Consider the following 27,580-nt stretch of genomic DNA (forward strand, 5'->3'; position numbering starts at 1 on the left):
GGGACTACGGTTCGTGTTTGAAACATTGGGTTTGTTTATTTTTACCACTTTTTGGATTAAGATTGGATTTATCATTCGATTAGTCTTTCTTATTGTTGCTTGTTTCGATTAAACAATTGTTTGATTATTGTAAACATTCTTATTCATCAGTTATTTTGTTTGGTCATCAACAATTGGGATTAAATTCTAAGTTGTCATTGTTCTTAAACCTTTAATCATTTAACTTGTTTATGTTTATGAAATCTAGGATTGGTAATTAACTGGATTACTATTCATTTGCATCAATCTTTCGGTTTCGATCGTGGACCATTGCAATCAAATATATTATCTGTTAGTTATTTATCAAAACAAGTGTTTAGCAAATCATGTCTATGTGATTTCCAATTGGTAGTAATTAAGTTACCCAATTTTCTACACAACCTGAAAACCCAGAGATTGGTCCCTTTTTCTCATAATTGTTAATAACCACATTAGTTAAGTTTGTTTTTCGTAATCACTCTCACAATTTGCAAAAAAACAATTAGTTTTAAATTAGATAATCATCACAAGCAATGAACTTTTACACTTTCCACTGATTCCCCGTGGATTCGACACCCTGCTTGCTCTTTACTAGTAAAGGTGAATAGGACACTTTTAATTATATTTTTGACCGACCTTACGACATCGATCAAAATGGCGTCGTTGCCGGGGAATCGGTGCGCTTAGTGTTAGTTAGTTGTTTTCCTTAAAAATTAAAAACCTAAAAAAATTGAAAAAAAAGAACAAAAATCCAAAAATATTTCCTTTTGGTTGTCTCTTTTTGTTTCGTTCCGTATTACGCTTGGTTTATTATTTGTCTGTGTGCATGTGATTCTAGTAATGAGATTGTAAGAACTTCATAACACTAAATGTGACAAGTATTTAATAACAAAATTTCATTTCATTGCTAATATCAACTACATTGTTCGAAACAGAATTACAACAAGTTTGAAACAAAACAAAATACAACAAGTACTAAAGTTTAAAGGTGCGTTTCTAGTCATCATACTAGATTCCATTCATCGTCACCATCATCAATTTCCTACAATGCATATTAAAGTATAGTTCAATACAAAAAGTATTGGTGAGCATACAAGTTTAGGTACTAGCATAAGTATAAAAGTTTAAACGAATCCACATGACATAATTTTTATCTAGAATTAACGTACAATACTAGCATGCAACTATAAGCATCAACCCACAGATTTCCGCTAGTGTAATCTTATCGTAGCAACGATAAGACCGTTTTGTTTAACTTAACATGACCTCAAGAATACGGGTGGTGCGTTACTCCTATAACGTTATACATATTAAGGGAGGCTTGTACGAAGTTATGACAGATATAAAGCATAAGAATAGTCTAGCATACACTAATTCAAGCATAACGTATTAAGCATGTAATCGGATTGTTTGTTTGTGTTTAAGCATAAAGTATGTGATTGAATGATTTTCATAATGTATACGTATTACATCCAAAGTGACAGAAATTTAAAAGGGGTCATGTACACTCATGGTTTTGTGTAGTTTTCCGATTAAACCGCGAAGTTTGATAAGTTGTTGGAGATGGAACACCAAAGTTACCCTACACGGGGGAAACGGAGGGGTGTGAGTAGTCGGATTTTGTGGAAGATTCGGATTCGGAATTTAAGTATATAAAAGTACAAGTACACAAGAGTATATCTTGTCTAAATACTCGTTTGGACACTAAGTTTTCATTTGTTTTCATGGGTCCTAACGTGCCCATTAGAATCACAAACGAGAAATCTAGAACTAAGATAATATAACCTAAGTTGATGACATCTACTCATAATCCGATTAGTATCAAGAATTCGGTTAATTATATTATATACATTTTATAGTATAGGTTATAATTTGTCCATCATGTAATATCATATAAATCATGTAAGTCAAGCACAGAGGTAAGATTAACTTCATTGTATGAATTCACCAATGCACAAATCATCACAAGGATGATTCAGATGGTCATGAATGAAAATAGAAATACAACTATCTAATAAGTTCATCAAGTAGTTGTTAGATATGTAGGCTTTGCAGGAATGTAGGAACAGAATAAAGCATCTGCATATGCTCTATTGTTTGTTTGATGCGCTAGTGTTTCATAGATGCTCTAATAGATGCTCTAGATGATAGATGCTCTAATATATTACATCTACTGTTCACAGATGCTCTAATTGTGACAGATGCTCTAATAGATGATAGATGCTCTAATCTATTGCTACTATTGCTAGATGCGCTAATATGGAATATGGAACAGATACGTATATTCGCTAGTTTTTTGTTAAGTCTGATATCCGGTTTCCTATTTTACGGTTTCTTGGTCAACAAGTTGTAAACCCTAATTTGGGTATTATAAATAGTTGATAGGATCTTTGTAATTGGTATCACCTCAGTAATAAAATCCTAACCCTAGTTGCAACCCGTGGACGTAGGTCACCTTGACCAAACCACGTAAATTCTCGTGTTCTTTATTTTCTGCTAGTGTGTGTGTTTGTTCCGCTTCCGCTCGAGCCTACTCTGATCCGATACCCCTAACAGTAGTCAAGTAAGGGCAACCCGGGTGTTTCATACCCATCATGGAAAGTGTTGGAGATGCGGTCGGGTTGCGTTACTTTACGACTAGGAAACTACTTGGAATATTATGATAAAACATCAAGTGAGGTGGTGGAACAAGTTTGGATAGCCAAGGCTTCCATGGTTCACACCTTTACCAAAATACAAGTCTTGCCATATGAACTATGGTAGACTTAGATGGTTTCATCACTTATGGGTTGTCACCCTAACAAAACAGAAAGTTTATGAAATTCTTGGACCTCTAAACTTATGAGAATCAACCTTAAATAAGTTCCCATAATCATAGATGAGATTAGAGAAAAGTTAATAATATATACTTGCAATGTCATAGTCAATGTCACAGAGGAACATCAAATCTACTTTTTCTAATAATTTGAAATTCTAGATTTTGTAATAAACATGTAGATTAGACAAATAAACTTATAATAACATAGAAACAAACCAACAAGAGTAATCCTCATTTCTCTATGCGCTCTTAAAGAAGCATAAAATCATATAAATGAATACAGCATCAAAAAACTCTTTTGAATACAACTTCATTTCCAATAAAATTTACATCGGAACATTTCCAATAAAATTTACATCGGAACATCGAGAGAAAAACAATTGAACAAACTGCGTATTCAACTTTTAAAAAAAGTTAACGAATGATATTTATTGAAATAAAAATCAAATTAAATACATATCAGATGGTTAAATTTATATATTATATTTGTATATACAAAGTGTAGAACTATATAAAAAAAACACCGCATGCCATCAACAAAATCAAACCATATAAAATGTCACTTAAAAAGTATTTTGAATGGATGGACTGAAGTCATGATCAATGTTTTGAAAACGAGATCGGTTATGATCGTACTGGTTGAATTGGTTCCCCAGCTTCTATCCTATCCTGCCGATTAGGGTTTCATAGGCCTTCACCGCCGAAGGGACAGATCGCAAAGCAATGGCAGCGTGACGTTACTCAACATGCTTGCCTTTGATTTTGCTAATACAGTTTGCCTTGTTACTCATCGGATTTGTTTGCCCGGCCACCTCATCATATCAAGACATGCTATTTGATGACATAATATGCTATTTGTAGAATCACAAAGTTTCATGATATGCAGTTGCAAAACTCTACAGGAACTAAAGAAACAAGATGCTCATGCAATGAGGCCATAAAACATGGCAAATACATATAATGTATGTAACAAGAATCCGCTACAAAAAACATAAACATCAGTTAGTTATAGGGGTATTTTCGCCCTTACTCATCACAGAACATGATTGTTACAATATCATCATTATCTGCTTCCTTCAATTACTCCCTATTCCTTACTTCTATACCAACAAAGAAATGCTAAATAAACGAGCCAAGGGCAAAAAAGGAAATTCAACTACCGTAAACTGTCAAAATCACGAGCTCTAGCTCAAAAAATGTATGCTGTACAAAGGCGGCTGTGCTTTCGACATATTAGACTTGTTCCAAGAACAGGCTCAGGTGATGATAACTGATAACAAAAAGGACTTATATTCTTTATCTTAAATATTTCCCATTTTACCCTTCAAGCATTCAGCTTGGCTAAAAACTGGCTCAGGTTATACTCTTCAGTGTACTGTGATTGATCCCAAAGCTCCTCGAGCCCACCAAGAACGGCTTTTAGCCCTTTACCGCCACCTGGCACCTTCGATAATCCATCAGTGTTTTCAGAGCTCTTTGAAGTGGATGCACCCTGGAAAACCATAATCGTTGTGATAGGGGTAAGATAGTCATTTGGCTAGAAATGTGACATGAGTATGTACTGTATGTTAGTTTTTACCTTTTTAGTGTCTGCTGGAGTGAATAGATCAAGTAATTGATCGGTGTTCATTGTCTTGAGACTAGCGTTTTCTGCGTTAATGACGGCATTAGCAACTGAAACTTTGAACTTCTGGAGGCTCATCACTTTCTCTTCCAACGTCCCTCTCATTATGAGACGATGGACGTTAACAACCTTCCGTTGGCCCAATCTGTGTGCTCTATCCATTGCCTGAAATACAAATAGACAAGGGTAAATCCGTAAATATGGCATTTGCCACCAAATCTCCGTATCATGTGAAAACTAGGGTATCATATGTACCTGAAGGTCCCGCATTGGATTCCAATCATGCTCCATGAAAACTAGGGTATCAGCCGAAGTTAAATTTAGACCAAGACCACCAACTGCCAATGAAAAAAAAAATTAAAAAAATGATACGCCATATTCTAATATTGTGAAAAAATCTCAACTTACCATGTGTTGTCAGGAGCAAAACATCGATAGTAGGGTCCGAATTGAAAGACTTAACAATGTCAAATCGCTTTTCGGGTTCAACTGATCCGTCCAACCGCAAGTATGTAACACTGTTTGCATAGGTGCACAAAATTATTACTGCTCGAAAGCCAATAAATGCAAGATGCAGTTTAAACAAAAGCAGTATTGTAAAGACTTACTTTTTCATATGGACCTGAAACAGGTCTTTCTCGATAATGTCCAGCAATGCCTACAAAGATTATCAAAATTGCAATATACAGTAAAAAACATAGATAATAGACTAATAAAGATGTCAGACCACATGATATAAGCAATTAAACGTACCTTATGTTGTGCAAATATCAGAACCCGGTGCTGCCCAACACTAACAGAACCATCAGAACCCGTGCCGTCAACACCTATCCCGCACTCTTCCAAAATTTCCTGAAGCGCAACCAACTTTGGAGAGTGGTGCAGTTTATGGAGTTCTGAACTAACGTCGGAATTTGTTGCAAAAATATTGGGCAAAAGTCGGGGAAGCGAATCTTGAATTTTGCCACCGAGAACGAGCAGAGGATGACTACAGAGTTTTAGTAAAAATTGAAGGGCCTGCAAGGTAACACGTAACATTTAATCATATAGTTTTTTTTATTATACTTAAATCATTAACTATTTTTAAAATTAGGCCGGCCCGTCTATCAAATTACCTGGAAGACATGAGAAGACGTTTGGGATGTATCTTTTCCTTCGCCTTCACCTGACTCTGCTTCATTTGATTGGACCATATTCGAGATTTCATGTTTTACATGTGAACCCGAAAACTGTTCATAAAGTTTTAATTGAACCGGACCCAAGTCACAGTATCTATCTTGAATTATTTTCTCTGGCAAATCTGTCAAAACTTCATCTTTCGTGCGGCGTAGAAGGAAAGGCATAACCTAAATTAAATACATTATGTAAGCTACATACCAACTACAAGAAAATATATCGTTTAATAAACAGAAGGTATAAAAAGAGAACCTGTTTGTGCAGTGCTTCCATCGCAAGTATACCCGCTTCAGCATCCTTGGCTGAACATTTAGAATCGCGAGCTGCAACTAGCGGTTTCCCGTACATTGCTTGGAACTAGAGAATCGAATCAGCAAACATTAGTTGCATAACATATTCACAATATATTAATATAATAATAATAATCATGTAATTCATACTTGTCTCTCGGTTCCAAGAAATCCAGGCATCAGAAAGTCAAAAAGAGACCATAATTCCAAGACGTTATTCTGCAAAAAGATCACAATTTCATTAGAAAGTCAAATAACTGTAAAATATGAAATCACAGATTCGACAAAAAGTCAAAACATTAGAACCAATATTGAACCTGAATTGGCGTTCCACTTAATATAAGACGATGCTGGGCATTCAGCTGTTTCACAGCACCCGTGATTTTAGATTTCGCATTCTTAATTATATGCCCTTCATCTAAAATACAATAGTTCCAAAACAGCTGCCTCAACTGATCAATATCTTTACGAATCACATCATAAGATGTTACAATGACATTATATTTATGAAACTGTGAGCGGAGTGTAACACGTTCTTGAGACGAACCGACATACTGTAACGTAGTTATGATAGATGCATCAATGAATTTTTCGATCTCATATACCCAATGTCCAACAAGAGTTGACGGGCATATAATGAGTGATGGAGGATTTTCTGCAGTACTTGAAGCCTGACGCTCGACAATGTCAGATGCCACAATTGCTGATGCTTGTAGAGTTTTACCAAGGCCCATGTCATCACATAAAATTCCATGAAGGTTAAAACGCTTTAAAAAGGCCAACCAGTTTATACCCTCCTGCTGATACCTATACACAAAATAGATACATTAGAAATAAGAAAAAAATATATATATTTACACCAACACGTGGTCAATACTTATAATGTCCTCTTTATCAGTTTATTTAAAAAAAATATTTTATCTTTATAATAATATAGTTTTTGTATTATAAGTAGAGTAAAATGCCATTTTCGTCCCTGAGGTTTGGCCAGTTTTGCGACTTTCGTCCAAAGGTTTGTTTTTTCGCATATGAATCCAAAAGGATTGAAATCTTGCCATTTTCATCCGACTTGTTAACTCCATCCATTTTTCTCCGTTAAGTTGGGGGTATTACCGTCTTTTTAGACATTTTTTATTAGACTAAAGACACTACAAGAAATAAAGGTCAACAGAGGTGGATTTTTATTTCTTATAGTTTTTTCGTTTTTAATAGAGTATGTCTAAAAAGACGGCAAACCCCTGACTTAACAGAGTTGGAGTTAACAAGTCGGATGAAATGGGCAAGATTTTACACCTTTTGAATCCAGATGTGAAAAACAAATCTTTGGACGAAAGTCGCAAAACTGGCCAAACCTCAAGGACAAAAATGGCACTTTACTCTTATAATTATTATTTTTTTAGAATTGCTTTCGTACTATCATTTAATACATAAATAAATAACACTATTTACAAGGAATGGCCGGTTAGAACAACCCATTAGCCAGCATGCGCCCATTTTGCCACCTATACACGAGTAAATAGATCCAACATAGCTGAATAAGTGTAATTTTGTATCATTACCTTCTAAGGGTAACTTTCAACTCAGTTGGGACCTTATAATCATCAATATGTGAATTATCAACAAGTTGTTCCAAGAACTCTGCATCATCGGTACTTCTCGACAGACTTTCACTTAAACCAGCTGGGGGGGCGACCCCACGGGCCAGGGGTAAAAGAGGTACAAGTGCAGCAAAGCTATGAGTCACACTCCGTCGAACCGAATGATCGCAATCACTCATACACCTTAAAAGCGGAACAACTAATAACCTTGCATACGGGACGAGGTCAGTACCGAGTCCCTGTACCAGCAGACTCATTAGCATCCCGGCTCCTTGTCTAGCATTAACAGATGTCATATCACCCAACATTGGAATAACGTTTTCGATTATGGGCCCCATGATGTTGACTGTCATTGACTTTGCCATTGATGTGATACACCTTGAAGCAGCTAATCTAACAGCAACATGAGAATGTCGAACACAGTTAAAAATGCACGGGAGAAGCGTCATAAGTTGGGTTCTTAATGTCTCGTCTAGTAAAGAACCGATAGAACGGACCACTTGTATGTTATTTATCAAAACTTGAGGGTCTTTAACAGAATCTGTAATTTGACTAATATGCCCTTCGTCTCCCGGAGCCGTTGGCTTTAGTATTTCGGTAAGGCAATCCCATAACCTCGGAAGCTTTTCAAACAATGACGGACCGAACTTATTGCATAAATGTTTTAAAGCGAATTCCGATCCTCTCCTGCAGATAAATCCCTCCACTTTTGATCTGTCTTCGTTACCGAGCATATGAACTTTGGGTTTTGTTTTATTAGTAGAATTGCTTCCGAATGGAAGAAGATCTTGTTCTTCGATAATCTCTATCGAATTCAATACTCCAGCTTGAGGAGTCTCGGAAGGATCCATGCATATTAAACCACAAAGGTTTTTAATTAACTTGTCATTAGGACCGGGTTTACGATTAACACAATGATATATGAGCTCTGCAAGAGCCTCAGCTGTCATGTTTTGCAGTACTTCCTCCTTTAAAATAAAGCAAAAAGTTAGAAAAAAAATTGTATGCTTCTTATAACTAAAATTGTGTGCATATGACAGGTGAGCATACGAAAACTGATAACCGAAAAAACGAAAATAACCGAAACCGACTTAACAGATCGGTTACGGTTAAGGCCAGAATCATTTGGTTACGGTTTGCCCTTCTTCCATAACCGAAACCGAACCGATAGTTATATATTTATGTGTTTTTCATGTATATCCATGTATTTGAAACATATTTTCATGTATTCCATGTATTTGAAACATATTTTCATGTATTTCCTGGGTATTTCATGTATTTTTCATGTGTTTTCATGTATTTGTATGCTTGACTAACTATTTTAAGTTTATAATTTAAGTTTATAATTTTGCACAAATTTTGTTTATAATTTTGCACAAATTTTGTTTTTGGTAATTAACCGAACATAACCAAAACCGAACCGATAACCGACATATTAACCGAACTGTCTTAACCATTCGGTTTCGGTTATATGTAAATACCATAATAGCACATGTATTACATAGGTTGAAACATATGTACATACATGTCGTGTGCACATGAATACCTGTTCTCTCTTGACTGAAGCCATTAGCGGTAAAATTATTGGATTAAGCTTTGCAGGAAGCTCAGACATCCAAACAACTGCTGCAGCAACCAAGGCTGATACAGTAACATGCAAATTGCTCTGAAAATTTCAAAAATATAAGAGGCTAATTACGAAGACGATAAACACTATAATGAAATAAGATGCAATTCACATAGAACAAACCTGGACACATTTTAGGTATCCTGAAGTGGTCAAAAGTCTCTGCTTTATAGACTCTAAATCGTCAAAATTGTTCCTACCACCTGAATCTTCAGTAGCAGCACCATCATTACTTGGCAGTTGTAATTTTGATATAAATGCCATTGCATCATCAGGAGTCAAATTCTCCACATCCATGGGCATGTGCATGCCACATGTTTCAAGAACCCTAACAAGTTGAGATGCCTCGTTTCGCATCTTATCATAGGTTCTAGAAAGTTCAGAATAAGGAAGACGTGAACTTTTTGTAGGAAATGAAGGATCAGTGCATGTTAGCAACTCCAACAACCAGTTCTTTAGGGTATCATAGTTGTTAGAAGCGAGTCCTTTAATTCCAGAAAGGCCTTTATTTTTCATCTCTTTAAACCAAGATATCAGAACCAATGAAGCCACCTAGTGATAACAATAAGATAAATTTATATAAAAGACTTTGAAAGCAAATCCAAAACCATTTACATTAGAATGGGTCCGCGAGTCAACTAAACGTTTTAACCCTAAATGGCTAAACGGTATCTTTGATGGTAAGAAAACAATACCTGTCTCTGAACTCCAGATAAAGAACTAATAGCTTTCCATAAGGGATCAAAAACATACTGATCAGAAACCTCATGCAACTTGGATGCTAAAATTCCCAATGCTGTTGAAGTAATTATTCGAGTATTTGTAACCGACATTTCACTATCTGCACCTACTATTAACTTAACAGAATTCATTGAAGGATCTCCATTTCTATCATGAGAAAGTGTAGCTTCTGTAGAATCCGAGACCGCATTGGGGTGAAGGCCGTTTTCAAGCTTCACAGCTCTCATTTTTGCTGCAGCTTTAAAGTGACTTTTTCGCGGTAGTGCAAGAGGCCAAAACATTTTGGTAGTATCCAATGGTGACCCGTATGGAGTAGTTACAAGCTCTATCCAAGATCCCATGTATGAGCGAGCAGCAGCTTCTAAGTCTGGGACCGGGCACTAACATCAATTCAAAACATATTGTTAGTATAATAACAGAAGAAATAAAATGGTGAATTATAATTATGCATTACTGTCAAATCAATCACCTCAAGAAGCAACCTCCAGACCCTCTCTGAACACTGTAAAATTTCTTGATTTGATTCAAGCAATAAATTCTGGAACACGATTCCGAGGGTGTCAACCAGTATAAAAGAAGGCCAAAACGAGCTAGAAGATTCAGATAAACTCCTTCTGTATTCAGCTTCAAGCAGACGCTCCTGTGTTTATAATACTGTTAAAGTTCGAACCAGGCAATATATTTAGAGTAAAATAGCATTTTCGTCTCTGAGGTTTGGCCAGTTTTGCAACTTTCGTCCAAAGGTTTGTTTTTCCGCATGGATCCAAAAGGTTTGAAATCTTGTCATTTTTATCCGGCTTGTTAACTCCATCCATTATTCTCCGTTAAGTCAGGGGTATATTCGTCTTTTTGTTAACTTAAAAGGCAATTTGGTCTTTTGAATACTTGTACATTATTGCTAAAGAATGTACATAAAGTGAAAAGGACCGAATTGCCTTTTAAGTTAACAAAAAAAAAAACAGACGAATATACCCCTGACTTAACGGAGAATAACTGATGGAGTTAACGAGCCAGATGAAAATGGAAAGATCTCAAACCTTTTGAATCCAGATGCGGAAAAACAAACCTTTGGACGAAAGTCGCAAACCTGGTCAAACCTCAGGGGCGAAAACGGCATTTTACTCATATATTTACAAGCATTTTGAACGACATAAATAGAAAAAAATGAAAAAAGTTAGGTTACCAATGTGCGAATGGCTGAATAACGGACAGATGTGATACTATGTCTCATAAATGGCCACAATCTTGGAGCTAATGTTGGCAGCATGTAGGGATTTTCTTGAGAATTAACTGTACGTGAAAGATCAGTAGAAACAATCTCATTCAGATCAAACCCTTGTTTTCCTTTCATTCCTTGGGCTGAGAACATTCTAGAAATCATCTCTTCCTGAGAATATATTTCCGCTAATAGATTCATCACACTGTAATGTAACCCAAACGCTCTTCAGAACACACTCATTCAAAACAAAAACAGAACTCTTAAAAAAAATAACAAAAAAAACATTACCTGCTAGTGGACGGGCTCAAATCATCCAAATCTAGCAAGATATCCCATAGTAGCATCACAATAGAATGCAACATTTCTCCACTAAGTGAAACAATGGCAGATGCAGTTGGAATTAAGGCCTCTGCAGCAACTGCTCGTACATCATCGTCAGGATCTTCAAGACCAGCTTTACAAGCGGGAAGAACTCGACCAAGTAAATCCGGCAGCATCTCCTGTTTACGATAATAATATTGGCTTAACAAAATCTATAAAAGGACATAGCTTGAGTTATAAGTTATAACACGATGTCTGCGGAGCATGAAAAGGATACCTGACGCACGGCAACCAAATATTTGATACCCAAAAGACTGCCATGGCGAATTTCCCATTCTGGTCTACGCTGGAAGAATCAGCAAAAGAAATCAACAGCATACACCGAAAAGATATTGCGCAAAATAAGTTAAATAACCAACAAAACTTTCAATGTATGGACCATTAAGATTAACATAAGTCACAAACATGATATTTACCTGCATTTTCAGCAAGACATTTAGTGTCTCGTGAACTAACAACGGTGACATGTACTTGAGCGCTGCTCCTAATGCCTGTGCACAAGTTTCACGCACGGGAGCAACAACTTGATCAGACACATAGTCCCCAAAACTGCAAAAAATAGCAATTAAAAATCTTCAATTTTTAAAAAACGTTATTCAAAGTCGAGAATAACTAAAAAAAGTTGAGAAGTAATATATCTACCGATCTAGTGAGAGCACACACAAGAATCGAATTCCACAATCCTGAAGAAGTTCTGTGTTTTTCACCGAAGAGCTTCTAGCCCTCTTAATCAAATTGCTAAGCACACTATTTTGTGGAAGGCCGTCGAGTACATCCACCTTCTCCACCAAATTTTTATTATCACAATTATCTGTTGTTTGTGCCACGTCAGCAGTAGCTCCAGTAGGTGGATAGGATACAATGTCCATACATGATTGGGACTCAACTTTAACAGAATTTACAACTACTTCACCATTTGCCTGTCCAGCAGACAGATTGCTATTGGTATCTACAACCAATTTATTCGTATCAGGGTTGGCATCCGTGCTGGTGGAGGTGGAGACCAGTATATGCATCGGATCAAATGATGCATCTTCAGATTTCTGTCTTTTAAGGTCTGGCTCCCTTTCATCTGTCCCGACTTGCATATTCAAATCAATTTCCCGTTCTCTCTTCACGTCAATTTTCATTTTATCTTCTGATTCAGTTAGTAACGTGCCGTCAGAGATGTTGTCTGACCCTAGAACCCCCGCACAGCCACCTTGATGTGTCAAGATTTCCCTTAAAGCCATGACACTGCCATGCCGAACCTCCCAAACTGGTGTCATTAATTTAAGAAGATTACACGTTAACGGGGAACAGCTGTACATAATAGTTAAAAATACCGAAAAGAACATCTACTATCAGAAGCTTACCAGGATCAAAAATATCAAGAATGAGTTGTTCAACAATATTATGAAAAGGCCAGGTTCCGTCTTTTTCATGGTCAGGGGTGTCTTCATCAGGAATAGCATCCTGAAACAACTGCATCCATATATTGATTTAAGTTTTAAACATTTAAAACTTGACATAAATAATAAAGTAAATTGCCAATTTCGTCCCTGAGGTTTAGCCAGTTTTGCGACTTTCGTCCAAAGGTTTGTTTTTCCGCATCTGGATCCAAAAGGTTTAAAATGTTGTCATTTTCATCCGGCGCGTTAACTCTATCCATTTTCTACGTTAAGCCAGGGGTATTTTCATTTTTTCGGTCTTTTGAATACTTGTATATTATGCTAAACTAGAAGAGACACCCGCGCTATGCGGCGGGGTATCTGGTAAGAAAGGTGGTTGACATTTTTTACCAACCTTTCACATATACGACATTACGATAAACAAAGAAACTACATATTTTGTTTTGTTACTAATAAAAATGACTTATTTCAAGTACAAGTCCGTTTTTATTAAAAATTTATATCTGAACATCAAGAAAAAACTAACCGTGTATTTAGTTATTTTTATCTAAAAAGACAACGAAAGCAAGTTGTTAGAGAAAAATAACGTTACTAAAAAAATAAATGAGTTAAATACGTATATAGTTTGTAGTCTAAGGGTCGAAATTCATAAAAACGAATATCGCTCCCGATAATTCGATAGTAGAATTTTTTTATATCGAATATGACTATTTTTTTCAAAATACTTATATCGAAACGTTGAGAAAAACAAATTGATTACAAAAACATATTCATGTTTTTTTAAATTCACGTAAGTTATTAAATAAAATTAAAATTACTAAACTTAAATGAGTTATCGACATGCATTAGACATGTATATTCTTTCGGATGTAAGGAGTGAATTATTTATACTTACATTCCATTTATAGCTATGTATAATGTATTAATTTCAAAGTTCCTATAAGATACTTATTTTTGTAATATGGATTTTTTAAATAAATATTTGGTTAAAAAAATACTAAATCCATATGTTGTGTTGGGGTGTTATTATAATTTTGGTTTTGCAGTAAATAAAAGGAAGAAGTCCAAGTTATGTTCAGACGTTCAATTAGGGAAAAAACGGAACTTGGAAAAAGTCCGAAGGGAATCAAACTCTCGGCTGCATGTTGGCTTTCATATTAACTTTCCACTAAAGTAACAACTTGCTTGTTAGTTTTCTCGCATTATTAATCTAATACAGAGAAATAGGCTGCAATTAAAAATAAATAAAAAAGGAAACTTAATGGATGCCATATGGCATCCACTGATTGGCTCCACCACTCCTCACTAACCAATAAAAAGAGGATATTAGGTGACACGCTTGCGCTACGCAACAGGGTGTTTAGTAAGAAAGATGGCGAGCACATTTTTGTATCAAACTATCACATATAAGACATTGTAATAAACAAAGAAGCTTTATAGTTTGTTTTATTTCTAAAAAAAATAATTTATTTGAAATACAATTCTAGTTTAAAAATAAACATGAAGGAAAAATAAGGTAAAGAAAAAAAAAATTCAAACTTAGGTGAAATGGATTATAGTTCCTTGCTCTTTCCATTGAAACACTTCACCTTATTTGTTGAAGATGAATCTAATATCAATATATCTTAAATTAAATGATGAAAAAAAGGTAATAGATGTCTAATTATCAATATATCTTAAGTACTGTACATCCTCTTTGTATTTGTTAGATATAGAATGATTGTACATAAAGTGAAAAAGACCAAATAGCCCTTAAAGTTAACAAAAAAGACGAAAATACCCCTGACTTAACAAAGAAAAATAGATTGAGTTAACGAGCTGGATGAAAATGGCAAGATTTCAAACCTTTTGGATCCAGATGCGGAAAAACAAACGTTTGGACGAAAGTCGCAAAACTGGCCAAACCTCAGGGACGAAAATTTTACTCTAAATAATATGAACAAATTGGGAAATCTAATATTTATTACCGAATTGGTTGTTGGTAAATCTGAAGAAACGCCTTTGGGAGAAACCAATTCCTGAGTGTTCGAAACGTCAGGTTCTCCATCTTTAGACCAACCTTTTGTTTGGTCTTTGGAATTAATTTTAGCTTTGCGTTTTAAGAGATTTCTTTCACGAGCACTTGGCCTTCTTGGTCTGTAACCGGGAACCACATCTACAACAAACTGCTGGACGTTACGCCCGGTTCTTTGTAGGTAAAATTGAGGCGGTACACCGCTCCCAGTGGAATTTGATTTATGCATCATAAGATCTTCATCTCTGATCATATCGTTTACATCCATAAACTGCTCACACACATCCATCCCTGCACATAAACAATCAGATATACAAGTTTAAAGCAATTCAACAAAAGAAACTGTTTCCAGATTCATGCGTTCTATATATATAGCAAATTCACAGCTCACCCAACCGCCGTTTTAGGTTTTGCTTTTGTTTGGCTAGTCTTTCTTTAGGGTTGTTGCCAAAATCATTTGCAAGTTCAAATTCCTGAAACAAAATAATATCAAAATTGCCTATATCCACAAGAGTTTAAGCCAACAGTTGTAAAGAAAAAAGCAGTACCTGTCCTCCAGAAGCCAAAAGAGCCCCAAATTCCAACACTTTAGTGAGTTCAAAGCTGTTCATCAAATAAAATGTCAAATTGATAGCTGAAACAGAGCAAAAATGGGAGTAGGTAGGGGAGCAAGAATAACCTCTGGAATGAAGTGCTTGCACTTATTTTAGGATGAGATGTTGGCCAAAAAACAACATCCTCAACAGAACAATTTATGCAAGCCTCCTTCAACTTTATCTCAACAAGATTAAAGAGTTCTGTCATGGACGAATGTTTGAAACATCCAGCGATTGCTCCAATGGCATGAGCGGCTGCAACTCTTGTATCCCAGTTTTTGCTACGCAGATATTGCGATACCTAAAACACACAAAGTAGTTGCCCGTAACCAAAGGATGTGTTAAGTACTCAAACCAATTTGAAGGTACGACCGCCATAATGTGTCCCAAATTAAAAAAAAAATCCATGTAATAATACAGACCTTATGTAGCAGAGAGCTTAAGTCCTGAGGATGTAATTTTGCAATCTCCCCTATCTGGCGAGCTGCAGTGAATCTTGTGGCTTGTGTCGAGCCAGCTTAAACAAGGTCAAGAAATACACGTATACAACAAGGACATGAAAATTACCCATTTGTTTTGGCTACTAGTGTTTTGCTTCAAGATCCATATTCATAAAACTAGTAGTTAATACTACCCTAACTCTAGATTAAGGTGCTTCTTTTGTACCATGAACTTGCCACGGTATCTAATCTCGTATGTTAACTGTCGGCTCAATATCAACTAAATAAAAAAGGATAAGGAATCAGTGTAAACATATAGTACCAAGAAAAACCAACATATGACCGTTTTCCATGTGGTGTTTCTACAAACAACCCGAAAAGGCGAAAACTCCATCAGATAGTTTCACCACTTAGAACTGAGGTACTTAAACACTCTCAATGCAGCTAAACTCCCATTTTGTATAATTTATTCACACATGCATAACACCTAATCCACTTTTTAAATAATAACATTCAAAACTAAGCAGAAACGAGATACTTTCCGTTAATAAAGTGTTCAAAACCATCAGATCTTATAACAATTCAAAGGCATATCAATAATGAAACCAACCATATAACTTAAGCCTAAAAATTACCAATTAAAGATAGTAATAACACATACATACCTACAACAAAAATACTGTATTCAAAGGATACTCTCCAGTAAAGTCAGTAGCCGTTGAAGCCGCGACGATTGCTGTGCCATATCTCTTATCAACTGTCCCACTCACAACAATTCTCATTCTAACAAACAAATACTAATAATAAACAACAAACAATAATCACTCCCTAACGAACAATCCTTAACATTCCTCCCAAACACTTTCATTCCTCTTATCGAAACACGAAACCTACAACAAAAATTATCAAATCAAAATTCACAAATAAACTTATCCTAACAGTTACAACATCACACAATATCACAAAACCAGAAGATAAAACATTAAAATTAGAAAATTCAAATGAAATTCAGTAACAATAAACGACATTTTGAATATATTAGACGATTGAATTGTAAGAATACATGAGGAAAAACGGAAATTGAACGTACCTTAGGGTTTTTTGTGGAATGGAATTGAGGAATTTGAGGGGATCATAAGTGGAGCGTATGATTGGTAATGATATTATTGATATACGACGTCGTGTTGGTGGCTGATCTTGGTGGTGTGTTATGGTGGGGAAGAAGAAGAACGAGGGTTTCGGACTGATGGGTTATGGTGATAACTGAGATCCCACCCTTCACTTTATAATAACTTCTTACAATCTTAAATGACGTCGTTTCGTGACCCGTGGTTGTACGGGTCCTAGACCCGTTTTGTGCGAGTGGACTTTTGGAACGAGTTGCGTGCTCTCAAATCGTTTTTGACTTATTTACGTACACCGTATCGAACCAAGCCAAACATAGTCAAGGGCGGAACTCAGGAACTGCACTATCGTCACAACATCAAGTGACATCACTTTGTCATGACAAATTGGTCTAGTGCTTACTCACTTGTTGTCATGACAAGTTGGTCTAGTGCCTACTCACTTAGTTTCTCTCTTTGAGGTCCAAGTTCAACGCCCACTAGCATCACTTTGAAGGACATTGGTGGTGGCAATTAAGTTTAGAACTAGGCCTCTCCAGAGGTCCTCAGTTCGAAACCGAACCAACCGGGTTTTACTGCGGTGGGCCTTCGTGCAGGCGGGTTTTTCCCGGAACTGGTGGCTAGGTGGCTCGAGTATGTATCCAACTCTGACCGTTATGGAGAGGATGCATTTGCTCGATTGAAGACATCCTAGATGCTTATTCGGTGATTTAGTTCACCATTAAAAAAATTTAATATATGTTACTAAAAGTTGATTGACCCGTATGTCTAATAAATAATCTGTCACGACCCCCGACCCCACCCTGGGCGGGAGCCATGGGCAGATACAGCAGTGGTACCGGTGTTTATTAAATTCGCAGCGGAGAAATTTCATCAAAACCATAGTTAGTAAAGTTTCAGAGTTGTAAAACACCAAAGTTTTAATATTAAACAGATGGAATAAAACTCATTTTACAACCATAGGTTTTTTTATAGGGATAACCTTAATTTTACAAAACACATTTTCTATTCTTTATTCTGTTAACATAGTCAGTTTAATTAAGCTTTCAGTATTTCTTAGCATAATCCTTTACTTTCACGGTAAGTCACCTAAAACGCGTTTAAAACATTTTAATCAGCGAAAAATATTGGTGAGTTCATTCATTTGTATAAAAAGACACAGCATTGTAATTTACAACATTAATAGTTTTTACATTTGTTTATATCTATGAATTACTCAAATCAGTATTTGTCACGGTGGCAGTTCCTATGACTGTGGTCATATTATTATTGGCGAACTCTTTGTCCAATAGCAACACTGGACTAGTAGTGTATACAAAACCCTCATATACCGACAGTAATTTCATAATACAAAGATTTAATCACTGTAAATACAACTGGAAAACATTTGGGGGTTTGAAAGCATTTGATAAGAGAGAATGACTCACTTTGCAGAATTAGGGTTTTTAGTTATTGCCTCTTTGTTTAAGTCCTGGGTTCCTAGATAAACACACAATGCAACATATATTAGTGTCTTAACCCAATTCAACTTTAACGATAATCACGAGATCTATCGGACAAGGTATCGTACTAGTGATCGGGGTTAGCACACTTTTTACGGAGCAGAGTTTTGAGGTTAAGGGTTTTGGGATTTGAAATGATAGAAAGAGAGAGCGAGAAACTGAAACTGAAAATGAAATTGAACAGATTGAAATGTCCAATCTTCGTTCTATTTATAGTCGAAAATTAAAGCCGCCGCGTCACGCAACCAGCTTTCTCATCATCGTCGCGTCGCGCGACGAGGTGATCTAGGGCTTAGGTGGCATGAGTCACCACGTAGGCTTGCCATGTAGCTGCCACGTGGCAACACGTGTCTCCGGGCGAAAAAGGAAGCACCGCGTCACGCGATGATGCTCAAAACTGGGTTTTCTCGTTTTTCGTCCTGGTTCTAGTCGTACGCGTATGATTTGTTATGGGGCCTTTTTGAGGGTTGTTACATAACTATAGTAATATGCTTGTAATGGAATAACGTGTATTCAAAATCCAGTATTTTTTTTTTTAAGAAAACTTTAGCAATAGGTTGCTCGAATTAAAGAGAATGAAATGCTCATTAATACGATGTAATTTTTTTAAATGTTAACGTATGAAAAAATTATAGTCGTTTAAAAATCAACGAGGGAAATTGTCTCAAGTGAAAAGGGCTAAATTACCCTTCAAGCCAATGCCACTTGTCCTCAAATCGTTGTCTCGTAGACTTCGTATGAAAAAATTATCTTGTATGGGACCCTTTCTCTTGTTATATATGATATATAATTAATTTGTTTTACAAAGACCGAATAAAATGTGACTAAAATAATTAGTTACAAAAAACTGCTAATTAACTTTTATTTAAAAATCAATAAAGTTACAGTCACTTATAAATAATATTGAGTATGACGTGGGTGTGTCAGGTTATACAATCTTGAAATTTCTTTTTATGTTTGCAAAATAAGTCACCCCGTTTGCGGTATGCGCATATAATGTATATATGTGTGGGCGCTCGGGGGGCAAAAGTGAAAGTGCACTAATTTTAGCGTTATTTTACTAATTCCGTGAAAATAACGTTAAAAGGAGGATGGTTAATCATGCATCATGTGATGGCGTTGATAGCCGAAAGAGAACGATGTACATGCACTAATCGGCCTTTGTCTTAATTGCTGAGTGTTATTTGCCAAGGCTTGATGCAAAACTACTATCAAGCCGGGGGTCTCAACGAAAGCAGTCTCTCTAATCCTACAAGGTAGAGGTAAGACTGTCTATTGCTATTGGTGGGATTTACTAAGTATGATGATGATTTGCAAAATAAGTAAATTTCAAGAGACTCCTTTTGTCATAATATTAGAAAACGTATTGCTTATGTGAAAAATGATATGGAATGACCCTTTGGTAAATATATGATTGAAAAGAGGGCCTTTTTGGCTACTGTAGCAAGAAACTGTAATTGTTATATATACATACACACACTAATGTATGACCGTTACAACGGTCAAATTTTTGCACGTCGGGGGAATCATCGAGGTCATGGAGTTTGGGTTGGGGGGTGGGGGGGCAGTGTTCCCTAGGGGACCAAAGCCGAGTCGCCTTCCCCGAACCCTCCCCCTTCCCCCACACCCCTTAATAACTCAACTCGACCTATTACCTTATTGCATTTTGCAGCTGCTATATACCTGTGAAACAATGACAATTCATTTCTGGTTATTAATTCCCCCACTTCTATTTACATTCCCCTAATGTTGAAAATAGTGATTCATAAATAAATCACCAGTTGATGGTTCTAAGTTCTTTATTATAGATATTGATTTCGATTCGCAACGTTTCTCGTCTTAAGTTATCATCTATGTACACCGTAGGTAAGTAATTCGAATATATATATATATATATATATATATATATATATATATATATATATATATATATATATATATATATATATATATATCACAGTCAAAGAAAAGCTCATTTCAATTAGTGTTATTCTCCAACAAAAGCAAGATCCCTACACATGTAAAAGGGCGGTCACAAAACTAAACCGAAATCATTACTACCGGTTTCAACCGAAGCATAAACACGACTAACCATGTCATGAACCATCCTCAGTTATCATCTTCACTGCTCTCATCAATGACAACTACCTTCTTATATTTTGACCTCCTTGCATTTCTGTTTACACTCGTTTCTTTTTCCTCATCTGCTGAATCGTCACATTGTTCATCATCAGATTCATGCTTTCCAATTACTTCAAGAATCCTCTCTCCATATTTCTGCGTCTTCAATTTACCGATTATCTTCTCCAACTGCAAGCAACATCGAGGAAAAAGGACCCGCGGTCAAAGCTAGAAAGAAGCACATGATAAAAGAATAAAACTTTAAACACTTCGTTTTATGATTTTATATGGTACCTGTTCAGTTGATTCTGGTTTTTGAGAGCATAGCATGCTGATCTGCTGAGTAGACAAAATGGAGTGAGGGAATATCCCTCCATGCATGGAAGAAAGTTCTTTCCTTAAATTATCAAGCTTAATTTCTAATCCTGTGTGTCTGCTGCGTTTTGATGATTTTGCGAGACTTCTCTGTCCACTAGTAACCTCAAGCGTAATATTCTTTTTCCCTGTGTGACATCATAAAATAGTAAACATGTTGGAAAAAATCAAAAGAACCATCCTTTGGATAACAAAACAATAAGGTAATAATGAAATGAAAACAAAGTGTGGATGTTCATAAGCCGATAGAACCAACTGAACAGTCCAAATCGAAGCAAGTTGGCCCGCTCGGCCAGTTTGAGATTCATACGGTTCGGTTGTGAACAAAGGTTTTGGCAGTTTGGAAACTGGAGTTGGTTGTGTCAACCGAACGGGCTGTTTAACCTTTATTATTAAGATTTCTTTTTTTCATTTTTTGGAATATGCAATTTATGTATAAGTATTATATTCATGAACTATCTTTATCATTTTATAATTTTTTTTAATACAAAAGTTACAAACTAATGATTTTGAAAAATACAAAAAACCGGTTCAAACCGCCAAAACTGCAAATCTGGACAACAAAACTGGTTTGGTCTGTCGTTTCCGGAAATGGCAGGTTAGCGCCTTAGCGGTTCGGCCCAGAATTTTCGTCAAAACCTGCCGAACTGGACCATGAACACCCATAAAAGGAAGTGGCTTACCATGCAATACATGCTTTGCAAGTGGTCCAAGTGTTACATAAGCATTAGTTGCATACGCGGTATGAGAAAATTCTTCTTTCTGCATGAAGAAGATTTCATAGCTAAACGAGTTTATTTAAATTAAGTTGCATATCTTTTTAGAATTATGACATAAGCGCAAAGAAAGCGGGTTTTGTAAGTAATTTATTTCTACAAAGCAGCACCAGAAAAGCAACAATTTTGAGAAACTGCTATACGATTATGTAAAGGCGATTATCATTACCAACACTCGGTGGATAATAAGCTGAATCACAAGATGCTCTAATTCATCCTTCTTCAGCTCAAAGCCTAAACCGTACCATAAGAAGTAACATACTTTTGTCAGAAACTGTTTGTTTCATATGGTGGGCCCAATCTCTGTTCTCCTTGGACCCACAATGATATCTCCATTGCTCGTCAAATAGATTTATGAGAAATGACAACCATGTGGACCCACTAAATGAATAATGGAATAATGGAGCATGTAATATCCAAAAGATGTGAGATCACATACCTACTTCCTTGTTTTTAACTTTGAACTTTTCCACTAACTGTAACATTGTCGCTCTCTGATCCATTTCTTGGATTCCTTGCAGCAAAGTTACAAGAGCTCTAGCATGGCCTGCAACGCAATCCATACCATGTACATCATTTTACTGACAGGTTGCAAGATGGACGGGTCGGGTAACGGGTCAAAATGAGTAATTTCCTTGATTCACAAGTTATAGTTCCATATAGGTATGGATGCATACCAGAAGCATCAATTTCCTTAACCTTGCACAAATCGGCACAATTATCACACATTCCTGCAACATTGTAAAATAAAGTATGGAGTAAAATGCCATTTTCGTCCCCTGAGGTTTGGCCGGTTTTGCGGCTTTCATCCAAAGGTTTGAAATCTTACCATTTTCATCAGGCTCGTTAACTCCATCCATTTTTCTTCGTTAAGTCAGGGGTGTTTCTGTCTTTTTTGTTAACTTAAAGGGCAATTCGGTTTTTTCACTTTATGTAAAAAGACCGAATACCCCTGAAAAAGACTGAATTGCCCTTTAAGTTAACAAAACAGATGAAAATACCCCTGACTTAACAGAGAAAAATGGATGCGGTTAAAGAGCCGGATGAAAATGGCAAGATTTCAAACCTTTTGGATCAAGATGCGGAAAAACAAACCTTTGGACGAAAGTCACAAAACTAGCCAAACCTCAGGGACGGAAATGGCATTTTACTCTAAAGTATGATACAACATGACCTGCTCTGCTAAAGAGAAAAAATATTTCAAAACTTTACAAAAGAGTAAAATACCATTGCAGTCTTGTAGCGGCTCAGCAAAATGTTTAAAGAAAGCGCTCCGACGGCATTCTCTTTTAGACTGCACTTAGAAAACATAAATACATAAATAGTAATATTTAAGATATTAATTATTTTTTGAGCAAGCATTAAGGCACTTCATAATCTCTGCATATTGGCAGGTTTGTGGGATATGATATGAATATCGAATAGAGAACAATACCTGACAATACTGCACCATGTCATACAGATTTTGCAACCCAGAATTCTCATAGAAGACCATGGAACTCTGCACAAAGAGTGATTTCTAGGTATCATTTAAGTGAACAAACTTATGAAAGAAAAGCCATCCAGCAATTTATACCAAACCTAAAGGTGGGTCAATTTCAGTTATGTTTTATCCCTAACATGTCAAATGAGTTAACTAAAAAAGATATGGGTCAAATGGTATTCAAATGAAATGAATAAAACCTCGTAAATCACATTATTAGAAAAATCAGATTATTACTATTAAAATAATGTAGTTTTTGTAATCATATTTTACACATCAGTTATCTATAATTTTTTAAACAGATGAAAAATGTTTTTACATTCACTTCTGACTCAAATAATTACTCATTTTGACATGAACAGATTTGGACCTGTTACCCAACCCGCCCATACTGCCACCTCTACTTATACCTGTCTAGGCACATCAGCAGGCCTAAAGTAGAGTAGACACTCAGAAGGAAGCCCGTCCCGCCCTGCTCGACCGCTTTCCTGAAATAATAAGAAGTTACAGCCAATAAAATTGCTTGCTATGAATAAGCTTTTAAGGAGGATGCAAACCTGATAGTAAGTCTCCATTGATTTACCTAGGCTGTGATGTATGACAAACCTGACTATAGCAAATTAACGTGTAAGATAAACATTCTAAATCATACAAGCTAAATATACTAATGAATACTAACCATCTGGTTTATTTATTCCCATGCCAAAAGCCACCTGTCAGAAAAGCAGAGCTAAATTTATTAACGGATATTACATCATGGATTTAAAGGTAGTTTTGCCAAACATACCGTCCCAACAATGACCTGCAACTTGCTATTGCTCCACCTGTTGTAGAAGCATAAGGTTTTCTTTACTATATGTATGAAAAATATATATTTAAAATCAAATTTGACATAGTGTCAGCAAAACACTGGTAAAAATCTATAGAAAAAAGGGGGTTAAACTACATTTACCGCATATGGACTTTTTCACGAGCATTTACATCCATATCTGCATGATAATAGTCGGCTGAAACTCCTCTCTCTCGCAATTCCTTTGCAACCTATATTTCTTGAGCATGAAAGAGTATAGTAAATATAATACATGTGCATGATAGCATGAGGGTGACGATACATTAAGATAAACTTATTTGAGTGCGACACATACCTGCTCACATTCCTTCCGGGAGAAACAATAAACAATTCCAGATTCGTTGTTTGTATATGAACTCTGTATGAAGTCAGCAATGTCATCAATGACTGCCTTTCCAACAGATGATTTCTCCCGAACCTGCGATGTCAGCAATACAGTTCAATGACTCATGATGTAAAAGAGACTAATGCAAGAGTGAAAGCCATGATCGTAACAGCTTTACCATATAAAAGAGATTTGGCCTGTTGACCGTGCTAACAAATTTTATGCATTTTGGAATGTTTAGCATCTCCATAAGATCTAACTGGACCTTCTTTGTAGCCGTAGCCTGGATGGAAAACAAAACATAGAAATATTAAAAATTAAACCTCTTTTATCCCAAAGTAACTTCACATGTATATAAGCCGGACCCGAAACAATGTAGATGTGGAAAAAGACATACAGTCAAAGCAATAACAGGAACATTGGGAAATTGAGTCTTCAATATACCGAGATTCTTGTAGTCTGGACGGAAGTCATGGCCCCACTGGCTACAACAATGTGCTTCCTGCAAATTACCGAACATATTTCTCAGCAATTTATTTATTTTTTGTTCATATTTGACCCTATTTTTATTTAGAGACTATACAAAAAGTAGAGCTTACGTCAATTGATATCAATGAAAGACGGCCAGCATGATGACACTTTTCAAGTTTGGACACAAATCTCTTGCTCTTGGAAACCTTTTCTGGTGTAACATACAATATTTTAAGGTCCCCTTCACCCTTTTCAAGAGTTTTATATACAAACTTTTCATTGTCCTTGCTAGTTGTTGAGGTTAGCATAGATGCTGGGATCCCTAAAGCAGTCAACCCCATGACCTGAAAACATATATATCTTTACTCTAATGTTATTCTAATACTTACTACTTAATGATGAAACGATAGTACGTATACGATATCACAATAAAAAGGCACCTGATCTTGAATGAGAGAAAGCAAAGGACTGATGACAAGGGCAATTCCGGGACGTAAAACAGCTGGAAGTTGGTAGCAGAGACTCTTGCCTCCGCCAGCAGCCATAATCACAAGCACATCTCTTTCACTCATGATTGCATTTATAATCTGATAAACGATTTGTAATTTTTTTGTGGTTAATATTTTTGTTTATTGTTTAAAAAACAGGACAATAGGAAGATCCTTGTCAACAGCGGCTATAGCGCGCTACGTAGCATAACATTTTCATTTAAATTTTTTTCATTTTTTTCTCGTCTCCACTTCTCGATACCTCAGTTTGGTCTTATAACAAGTATTTTTCTGTATTTTCCTCATCTCCACTGCTCGATAACATGTATTTTTCTGTTTCTCTACTTTACTGCTTAACATGAAATAGCGGGCGATATTTCGTTGCTATCGCTACGTAGCATATAGGTAGCTTGTCGATATTGACAACTAATAGGAAGAAGCGACCAACCTCTCGCTGGTTTGCACGGTAAGTCGGTATGCCGAAAATATTTAACCTAATATCATCAGCTTCATTATCCCATTCAAAAGCCCCCGACCAGTTCTCGGTTTGCGGAGCTGCATGATCCTTTTCCGCCTGTTCCAATCCTTGATAACTTTCTATAACCGCCTTAAGTTCGGACTGTTTCTCATACAACTTTTCTTGCTTATCAAGCAATCTCTTTATTTCATCTAAAATAAACATTCCCATTACTAACAATATCATGGCAACACTCACCTAAATAGTGTCAAATTAGGGCTTGGATGAAATTCACACACACAAATACACAATTAAACAAAAACAGACCTAACAGTTTATAATTTGAGTTTACATATAGTAAAAATTCTTTTTAAATAGAAGGTATCAGAAACTGCAGGTATACATAGAACCTATACGTACATCGCGTATATGTAATTGTTGCATCAATATAGAAATAAAGTGTATGAGAAAAAGGAGAAAACCTTGAACATCTTGAAGCTCCAACTCAACGTTGAGAAGCTCTTCCAGAAGATCCTCTGTGCTACCATTTGCTGCCATTTTCGGACCTTCACGCTCCGATTTCACAGCAGGTTGCTTCGAAACCCTTCTGTATCAAATAACTCGTTTCCGTAACCAAGACCCGAAATTAGGGTCGGGTGACCCGGTGGGTAAAAAGCATACTCACGTTATCAATTTTGTTCATTACGATACTGACGATTGGAATGGTAACTAAAATATATATGCATAAGAACATAGCGGCGCGGTATTTTTAAAAAAATTGAAAAAAAAACGACCCCCTCCCCCTCCCCCATACACACACCCATTACACTAGGCGTTTTGGGGCATTGTTTTTGAAAAAAAATTGCTGCAGCGTTTTTAAAACAACGCTTAACATGCACATGACCATGTTAACTAGCCAATGGGAGGGGTGCACTTGTAGTTTCCTTTTTTTTAATGAATCCCAAAAGCACAGGGACCCGAAAGCGGGTAGATTAGAAATATGGGACCCGAAATACAGGGACCCGTAATACAGGAATATGTTTTGATTGAATAATGCCTCACTACGCCACTTTTGAAATAATGCCCCATGCTGACTGGACTGCCACGTGTCGAATAATGCCCCATGGTGGGGGCATTATTTTGTTTAACCACTACACATGGTCTAAGAGGATGACTGGACACGCGTGTCGGGACTGTTTGTTTACCTTTTTTTATGAGACTCTTAATAGTTCAGTTAAAAACATAAAATATTTAGTTGGCTCTACAAATTGAATCCTGCATAGTGAATTTACTTTATAAAAAATTATAGAGTTGTGCCTGCGCGATGCGGTGGAGAGTACAACACTTAGGTTGGTGATTTTAAGGGTGTGGAAAAGCCGGTTCGATTCGGTTTTAAGTCATAACCATAACCAAAACAAAAATTACACCAAACTTATGGATCCATATGGCGTAGATTAGAACATTCAATTGGGAATATACCTTTAGGTAATATTAAGATTTTCTAAATTAATGATGTGTTATTGGGGGACACATCGGGACTATTAACGTCGACTTGTCGGTCTAATATATAGTTTTAACTTGTTTAGCTTTCAGGGTAGAAATGCTTACAGCTATAAAGTCGTTCTTGTTCAATTCATCCAGAGGTGACGTTTTTATAAATTCTTGTTTCGCTCAC

General features: G+C 36.2%; 2 protein-coding genes across 3 annotated transcripts; both read right to left on the reverse strand.

Moving 5' to 3' along the window:
- Positions 1-3,755: 3,755 nt before the first annotated feature.
- Positions 3,756-17,203, reverse strand: LOC110930144 (TATA-binding protein-associated factor BTAF1). Its single transcript, XM_022173376.2, has 28 exons — positions 17,024-17,203; positions 16,630-16,823; positions 15,916-16,010; positions 15,577-15,794; positions 15,446-15,500; positions 15,289-15,370; positions 14,851-15,188; positions 12,848-12,956; positions 12,135-12,750; positions 11,909-12,041; positions 11,710-11,778; positions 11,400-11,611; positions 11,076-11,313; positions 10,362-10,532; positions 9,847-10,272; positions 9,275-9,703; positions 9,071-9,190; positions 7,486-8,492; positions 6,244-6,733; positions 6,077-6,145; positions 5,889-5,993; positions 5,576-5,806; positions 5,214-5,477; positions 5,069-5,118; positions 4,869-4,978; positions 4,716-4,798; positions 4,416-4,625; positions 3,756-4,328 (listed from the first exon to the last, which is right to left on the reverse strand). Exons 2-28 carry the CDS (start codon positions 16,676-16,678, stop codon positions 4,161-4,163), a joined length of 6,147 nt encoding a protein of 2,048 aa, XP_022029068.1. The 5' UTR covers positions 16,679-16,823; positions 17,024-17,203; the 3' UTR covers positions 3,756-4,160.
- A 3,313-nt stretch (positions 17,204-20,516) lies between these two features.
- Positions 20,517-26,606, reverse strand: LOC110930145 (ATP-dependent DNA helicase Q-like 2). Of its 2 annotated transcripts, XM_035987591.1 has the most exons (21): positions 26,388-26,606; positions 25,897-26,117; positions 25,401-25,547; positions 25,089-25,304; positions 24,887-24,991; positions 24,668-24,772; positions 24,460-24,582; positions 24,267-24,355; positions 24,102-24,138; positions 23,994-24,027; positions 23,872-23,924; positions 23,725-23,802; positions 23,267-23,332; positions 23,059-23,125; positions 22,509-22,562; positions 22,271-22,378; positions 22,001-22,065; positions 21,739-21,817; positions 20,975-21,183; positions 20,652-20,869; positions 20,522-20,571 (listed from the first exon to the last, which is right to left on the reverse strand). In XM_035987591.1, the coding sequence occupies exons 1-20, from the start codon at positions 26,461-26,463 to the stop codon at positions 20,669-20,671; spliced, it is 2,133 nt and encodes a 710-aa protein (XP_035843484.1). In that variant the 5' UTR covers positions 26,464-26,606; the 3' UTR covers positions 20,522-20,571; positions 20,652-20,668. The 2 variants fall into 2 exon arrangements, with proteins under 2 accessions (XP_022029071.1, XP_035843484.1); XM_022173379.2 differs by having other exon boundaries at positions 20,517-20,869.
- Positions 26,607-27,580: the final 974 nt, after the last annotated feature.

The sequence above is a fragment of the Helianthus annuus genome, chromosome 3, assembly GCF_002127325.2.
Source record: "Helianthus annuus cultivar XRQ/B chromosome 3, HanXRQr2.0-SUNRISE, whole genome shotgun sequence".
NCBI classification, from domain to species: domain Eukaryota; kingdom Viridiplantae; phylum Streptophyta; class Magnoliopsida; order Asterales; family Asteraceae; genus Helianthus; species Helianthus annuus.